Source organism: Myotis brandtii, unplaced genomic scaffold, assembly GCF_000412655.1.
Source record: "Myotis brandtii unplaced genomic scaffold, ASM41265v1 scaffold251, whole genome shotgun sequence".
In the NCBI taxonomy this organism is placed as follows: Eukaryota; Metazoa; Chordata; class Mammalia; order Chiroptera; family Vespertilionidae; genus Myotis; species Myotis brandtii.
Genome location: NW_005359516.1, coordinates 3,199,551 through 3,207,938, shown reverse-complemented (window position 1 = coordinate 3,207,938; position 8,388 = coordinate 3,199,551). Strand labels below are relative to the sequence as shown.

Here is an 8,388-nt window from a genome sequence, read left to right as displayed (position 1 = left end):
TCCTCTCTGTAAAAAAATCAATAAAATATATTAAAAAATATATATATATATAAAACTGGGCTTGGTACTAAAGTGAAAGGTACTTGTGGAGCTTTTTAAAATATATAGATATTTGTATTGATTTCAGAGAGGAAGGGAGAGGGAGATAGAAACATCAATGATGAGAGAGAATCATTGATGGGCTGTCTCCTGCACACCCACTACCAGGGATTGAGCCCACAACCTGGGCATGTGCCCTGACTGGGAATCAAACCGTGACCTCCTGGTTCACTGATCTACATTCAACCACTGAGCCACACTGCCCAGGCATTTATGGAGCTTTTTAATCCCAGGAAGATTTGACATAAAAAAAAATACAAAGTATAGATCACTTATTTTAATTAGGTTCACTTTAATAAAGTATATAGGAGTTTACAACTCAATTATTCATAAAAACTATCAGATACATAAGATAGATCACACAGAGTGCAATAACATAAATCCAATAGTCTGCAAATAAGAGGTATTGCAAAAACAAAGATTGACTTTATAATTGTCTTTCCCCTTCCTTTTCCATGTTCACAGCCTCGAGATTGCATGCACATATTGTTTTCTGAGATCTGATGGCCTCAATACCCCTTTCGGCTGGGCCAACCTCCTCATTCAGTCAATTCAAAATACAGCCAGCAGAGGAAGTGCACCTCTTCCCCATGGAATGAGCATGGTCCATGGCCTGTATTTAGTTTCCAGTTCCTAAAAAATGACCTGAAACATTTCCTCTTTCAAAGTATTATCTTGCAGGCCTGGTAGTGTTCTGGTCAGTTTTTCTCCCAACACTATACGTGAGCCAAGAATTTAGGACAAAACTACCAAGTTTCATTCTTGTGGATGAGAAGACCATGCTTATTGTGGAAATGAAGCTCTGACAATGGCTGCTTTTTCCCAACCTTATGTAGAACAACTTTAGTTCTTACTCAGAACTTTTTGGATGCCTGGATCTTCTTTGAACATCATCTCTGTGAACTCAGCCCATCACCAATTCTCCCTGAATCATGGATGCGAAGCTCATTAAAGTTCAAATATTACTGTTATTTACCCAAATTTGGAGCAGGAAAAAAGCTATGTCTGGTAGGGTATTGATGATGGGATCCTGGGCATCACACATGGGAGGACTGTTTCCTAATAAGAGTCAGAGAGCTGTTGGCAAATGGAACCAAATTTACTCATGCCAAATATCCACTGTCACCTCTTGGTATTCTTTGGATGCCTTTATTAGGAGGTCTTAACACCATGGCAGAAAACATGGGATAAACACACACACACACACACACACACACACACACACACACACACACACACACTCGCGCGCGCATATACACACACGTTACATTCACATTTCCCAAATAGGAGTCTTTGGTAGACTCAGAGAATACACCTGACTTGTTGTTTCAGAGTGAAAAGGCTACATCTTCTTTCACTCTCAAAGGCTCACTTTAACTGACATTGGTAAAAACCATTTCTGTAATTCCTTACCCAAAGGAATCAAACAGATCCCTTTAACATGCATATACTGGTATGTTACAATGCAATGCAGATAACATTGACTAGGTTTCAAGAACAAAACATTGTTAGTATAAACTCAAGACATATTGAGATTGCTGTGAAGTAGCTCAGACAAAATTTCTTATGTAATTATAAGTTATGGGAATACTTGACTAGGCCACCAGTGGGTTGGTTAACATTAGCTATTCTAGAGTCCCTTCACACATAAACTTGCCCCTGCATTCTAGGGCACTCTGGGACCTATATTAGATCAAGGTGAATAGATACTTTTTGGTTGTTTCCACAGAGTAAGGCTGGGGTCCTGCCAACTTTCCTTCATCCTTTCCTCTAGTCCATAAGAAATGAGGAAGGTGAGCCATTTCATTCTTATTTTGTGAATTACTCCAGTGTGGTGAGATTATCACAGGCTAGGCTGAAATGTAAGGAGAAACTGTTTACAGTAAAAAGGGAGGCAAATAAAAATTAACATAATATTCATTCATACCTCTTAAACACTTATTGGTATTGTTGTAATAGGGGGATGTCATGTGAGGAAATGAAGTGGGAATAGGAACAAGGAAAATGAGCCAGGAAGACTTGCAGGGTAAAGAAAGAGCAGGAAAAAGCTATGTCTGGCAGCATTTTGATGATGGGATCCTGGGCACCACATGTGGGAGGCCTGTTTCCTAATAAAAGACAAGCTGCAAACGAGGCAGATAGGACCAGGAAGTCAGAGGGCAAGGTGGCATTCTGAGAATCAATACATGCCCAGTGTAAATTCTCACATCTAAACTGAGCCAGCTTGTTGTTCTCACCAACCTAGCAAATTTATTTTGTAGCAAAAGAACACAAAAACAACTCCCAACCTGATACTACTTTTTATTTTCAAGCATTTTGAAATTCCCCCTTAAGTGAACTTCACAAGTCACAAGTTTGCAAGTATCCTGGTGGTTCAAAACAAAAAAGAACAAACAAACTACAAGTTAACAAAGGCATTGGAAACACTAAGAATTCATATTACATAATTTCACTTAAAATCTTCATGTTTACTCCATCAGGCGAGATTGAAGGATCAGAACTCAGGGGTGGCTGTGGTGCTTACAAGGTGCTCCTGCCTCCTTAGAAGGTGTGGCCCTTTCAGCAGCTCTCCTATGTACCTTTAATCGAAGTAATCTGGGTTCCATATTTTTCAGAAACTTTGCAGTTTTCTCAAAAACTGCATCTGTGTGGTCAGCAGCCATTCCACAGTTGACTGGCATATGTTCTCCAATTTCAATTCCAAAGACATAGCAGAGAATAACATTTATTAAAGTGACTCCATTTTAAGTCATATCCTTCCTGTGAAAAGAGCTTGATCCTACCCTTCTCTAGTTTCCTATATGGTAAAGTTTCCTATTTGACATAATTATACATATTACAGGATCTAGGCTTTGGTGACTTTTCTTTATGGAATCAAATACAGCACGATTGAATTCCTATTGTCAAACCACTCTGGTGATTACACTTACTTTATATAAACCTGCTATGAGTCCGTGAAATGTCTGTTGAATATCATACATACATGTTGAAAACACTGATATACACGTATTTTAAAACTTAAATAATGGGTCAATAAAATACTGTATTTTTCCTGGAGTTTAGAAAGAAGTATCTTAGTTACCAAATTAAACTCAGAGCTAATATGGGAATATAAACACATACTCACTAACCTACACACGTGAAATTTTCAACTCAACAATGAATGGGCCCCAAATGAAATAGAGTCACTGACCTAGATACCCTTAGGTCCTGCCACGCATTTTGTTCATTCCATTTCCTAATCTAATAAGGATTTTGGAGCTCAGGGCTGTCTGTAAGCCCAAGAAACAGATATGTGAACTATTTTTCGCCACACATAAGATAATTCATTATTTCAACAGTGCCTGTTAGTCAATTAGTGCATGGTGTGATTCAATGCTTTATTCCGAATATATTCTGGCTCAATATGCTCCACTGAATGAAAGAAAGGTCACAAGTTCCTGCATTTCCTATGAGATGTGCAAGACAAGGAACACATGAAACAAACTAAAATAAGAAGTGCCGCATTTTGTTGACTACACATTTTCTTTTTCTCTTTAATATTAACATATTGCAGTGTAGTTGCTGGAAACATGCAGTTACTACTAATTCAAAGTACCCTGAGCACTCCTGGTTCCCTTAAACTACATTTTCCAGATTTCCAGATGCAGGATGGCCTCTGGCAAGAACACTTTACCTTTCAGGGATGTATTTACCTTCTATGATCCAAAGTAGATGACTGCAGAATTCACTAGCTGCAAGCTAATAATTAATATAATCCCATAGTCACAAAATTTTCATGTATCAGTAACAATACAACAGTAATTTGTATGTGTTTTTATTCACTTCCCATTCAAAAAGGTATTTAGGGTCTCTAACCATCATAAGTCTCCAGTGAGGAGAAAAACAGGTTACGAGCCCATGGTTGACAAAGGATTCAAGTGCATAATCAAAACCACCATGATTTTATTGATTTTATCTTGAGGATTAAAATGGCTACTTGATTAGGAGGATGTGATAAAAAAAAAAAAAGGAAAAACATTTGCAGGGCTGTTAGAGAGGTGGTAAGCCTGAATATTTGGAAGAGTGAGTTAGAATAATGGTCTACTTTCTAAGTTTCTGATTTGGGGTGACAACTCTCCTGAATATTCCTATCCTCTTGCCTTTGAAGGATTTAATTGATAATATCAAGGGGAGGAGTTTGGGGTGCAAAATTCCATATGCATTAGCTAAAACGAATTCATCCAACTGGAAAGATAATTTTGCATCCACTGTTACACAGAAAAATCAGAAATGATCACTGGGAGAAAGAAAAGTCTTAGAATAAACATTTAACATCTAACAAAGTGAAAGATATTCTTTTCTGGCACAAAGGAACCTCAGCTGGAAAAACCATTGCTAGTAGCTCTGATCCAGTGCCAATTATTTCACTTTATCCTTTAACCTGGTCATTTAAAATAGGTGGAGACAAAACTAGAAAAAGTCTTAAAAAGCAGTTGTTCCTATTTTACTGCCAAGATCCATGAACTTTAAATTTAAAAACTTCACACCTTATCAAGTGCAATAGAACTGGACAAATTCAGGCTTGATTCTTGGATGAATTTCCAAGAATTCTTAAATCATTAATCTTGTTTGGTAAGCAACTCCCCCAATTTCTCCAGCTAATGGGAAAAAAAAAATCCCTAACATTTACTATAAGTCACAAGAAGCTTTCACATTGAAACATGGTGTAGCAACTCTTCCCATTAAGTTGAATTTCCTCAGCAGAAGCCTTACCATTGAGACATAAATTTCATCTTAAGGCACTAATAATAAAGGGTATGAAAACAGCTAGGAATGAGTCAGATCTTTCCAGAAAGAGAAAACATTTCAAAAACACAAGTCAGTCATCTATCTGGCTTACTTCAACATCTAAAGAGAGAATAAAAGTTTTCATGGCTAACAGATTCAGCTCTTTTCCATTCTCCCAAACAAACTTACTTACAAGTCTTAGATTTACATTCCTTAAGAGGCAGTAGAGAAAAATGGCAAGGATTTGGAACAAACAAACAAGCAAGCAAGCAAATCTAGTTTGTAGCCTAGTCTCATGATTACTTAATTCCATAATGACAGCATGGAGTGCTCAGACCTAAGGTTTTTGAAGTACTTTTTAAGATCACATACCCAGTGACTGAAACTGTAACAAGGTGCTCTTTTCTATTGTTCTGAGGGGGAAATGTAGAAAAATAATTAATTTTTCATGACCAGGTAAATGGAATTTAATCACAAATAAAAAATTGTGAAGAAAAAGAAATCTACTCTGAAACCTGTTTCAGCAGGATTTTCTTATACCTTCCAATGAAATAAATTTTACCACGAGAAAAGAACTAAATAAAAATATCAGTTAGTGTAGGAGACAAATGCTAGTAAATGATTGTGGAGGTAGGATTGTGGGGCAAGATTATCTTAAAGAAAAAATGCTTCCTATGCTCATGTACACACGTGCACACACATGCATACATACACCCACACACACCTGTGCACTCATACTGATTTACAAAGCAGCGAGGATGTAGGGAAGGCTCAACACTATGAGACATGAGCTCAGATATCTCATCCGTTTGCATTTCTACATAGGAAAAGATCTGACACATGTTAATACCCACAGACACACATGTGCGAGGGCCAGCCTGGCTGGCACAGACTCAGAAACAGATGCAGAGAATCCTAGAGCTGCTGGTTTTACAGGAATGATTATATCTGCAGGCTTACACTTCCTCTTGAGGTGCAGGATTTTTATCTTGCACTTCTTTCCAGAAATATCCCCTTTTCAAGGGTATTATGTCCTGGAGGGACTAATCTCAATTCCTCAATGGACATGACTCAGAACAGGACTGCAGGAATTAAAACTAGCAATAACATGGCCCTTTTGGGGTTGGAGTAAATTATTTCTGGATTTAAACGGATTCTGGGGCCCTAGCCGGTTGGGCTCTGTGGATAGAGCTTTGGCCTGCAAACTGAAGGGTCCCAGGTTTGATTCCGGTCAAGGGCATATGCGCGGGTTGCGCAAGAGGCAGCGGTCAATGATTGATATTTCTATCTCTCTCTCCCTTTCTGAACTCAATAAAAATATATTTTAAAGAAACAAACAAAAAAAAAATCCCAGTTTCGGGGGAGGAGGGAAGAAAGCCGAGTTCTGGGTAGAGTTGGAGATGGAAAAGCCTGAAAGTCCAGAAATCAATATAAACAAAAGAAATGAGCATACTTAAAGGGGTTCTGACTAAGTATCACTGCAACCGAGTTTGTTGACTGACATCCGCCTCTGACCCAGGGAACTGAAAGATCATAATTGATATATTTCTTCTTAGGAAGGCTCAGCTGGGAGTGATGTGGTGGGTTACTGAGGGTGGGGCAGACACAGAGGCCTAAGGCTCAAGTATTGCTCCTAAGGTTTCTGCTTGCCTGATTTTGAAGGAAAGGGTGCTAAAGCAAAAGGATCAGCAGCTGGCAGCTCCGTAGTCCTGGAAGGAAGGGATGTGATGGAAACAGAGCCAGCTATGGACTGCCTGTTGGTTTGCGAAACAATTTTGTAGGCAGCAATGGGCTGGGCTTCAGGACTTGGCTCATCTTCTGGGCTATAGTGACGGGAATATTTGGATAAAGACTGGGGACGGAATGATTTGCCAGCCATGGGGCCCGAGGCAGCTTCTTTCTGAGGCTGAAGTCCTTTGTTTCTGTCGTTAAGGTGGCCCCCAGATTCCAGGGAGGCTCCCCTGGGTGAGATGCTGTCAGGATGGTCTGCTGCTTGTACAGAATGGGAGGGGAGGTTGGATTGTTGGGCAAAACCAGCCATGGAATACTGAGATCGGACAGAGGAGTACACTGCTCTGTCAAGGCCTGAGAGCTGAGCGACCTCGTCTGTCTGACTGAGAAGACCGGCCTGTGTGGGCAACTCCTGGGAGGCGCTCTGGGCAACTGTTACCTCCTCCATACTTTTCTTCTTGGTAAAAGGAGCTCTTAAGAACACATCCGCCTCCTCTGGCTGGGAAGGAGCCACACTGCCCTTGGAGACAAAAGGGGCTTTGGAGAAAATGTCCATTTCGTCCGTTGGAACCCTTGAGCTCTTAAAGGGGGCTGTGGCAAAAACATCTGGCTCACCAACACCATCAGTGGTTGGTTGTGTGGGGGCTTGAAACTGGTTCTTTTTTCCACCTTGCACTGCCTTTGCTGGCTCAGTAGAGACTTCTGGCTGAGCGAATGGAATGGCTCCTACCAGCTTCCCCTGCAGAGGCTTGCAGCTCTCATCCTCGTCTTCAGATTCCATGAGGAGAGGGCGAGACCCACTGCAGTCTAGCATGTCCCCCTCGAGGTCAGTCCCTTCCTCCTCGCTGCTGTGGAATGAGCTGTTGCTTGAAGGGCCATCTCTGGCCAAGTAGTCAGATTCTAAATTGTTCTGTGTTTTTGTGTCAGGTACTCTGGAGGGGTCTGGATACAGGGGAAGGCCTTTAACGCCCGTTGATTCTTTAAAGTGCTCTACAGTTATTACAGGACAGGGATTGGGCTCTCTCTGGAGACCTAGAAAAGCACAAAATGCAGAATTAATGCGCAGCTGGTTCAATTCTCCGTGGAACATTTAATGGTCAACCCACGGCAGTAACATTATGGGACCAAATAATAGATGTTGAACATGGAAAAGGAAAAACAGAAAAATAAAAGTCAGGCAAGGAAACTGCACACAAACTGGAACACAACCAATCACTGTCTCACATTTTGGGACATGATAAGCACAATGTACAGGAAAGGAGATGAAGACGTTAGGCACACAGACATTTAGTGCAGCTATGCAATGCTCCTACTCACGGGGCTAGGCACTGACACTTGCTCTAGCTGGCACTGGCACATGATGGAATGAAAACAAACCCAGCCACTCATCTTCACGTATACCATGATGGTTCTGGAGTATGCAGAAATACTGTCTGGGGACAAATTCAGTTCAGTATCTGACATGTGGTCATGCTCTGCCGGTATCTGAGGACACCCATCCTTTGCCCCCAAACAGCAGCAAAACACGGCTGCTAGATAAATGCAAGTTTACTTGCTGATTGACATAAAAGTACCTCAAACAGGAATACTGAAGGCACTTTCTCAGGGGAGGAGACATAAGCAAAATTATATTAAATTTCAACTTTAGCTGGAGTAGCCCTGGAATTTTGTTTTCTGTCTTTTAAGTTAGCAAAGATCTCCTCTGTTTAAATGATTCCATCTTAAATTTCTTTAAACAGAGTAAAATGTATGGGAAATTACAGAAGTATTTGCAAACTCTAATACACT

At 40.4% G+C, this 8,388-nt stretch overlaps 1 protein-coding gene across 8 annotated transcripts in view; it reads right to left on the bottom strand.

Moving 5' to 3' along the window:
* Window positions 1-374: 374 nt before the first annotated feature.
* AAK1 (AP2 associated kinase 1) overlaps window positions 375-8,388 on the bottom strand; it is a 160,348-nt gene continuing 152,334 nt past the window's right edge. For all 8 annotated transcript variants that reach the window (XM_014540946.1, XM_005867801.2, XM_014540949.1 and 5 more), the window contains one exon: window positions 375-7,632. In XM_014540946.1, coding sequence (XP_014396432.1) covers window positions 6,503-7,632 — 1,130 coding nt within the window. In that variant the 3' untranslated portion in view covers window positions 375-6,502. The remainder of the gene's footprint in view (window positions 7,633-8,388) is intronic.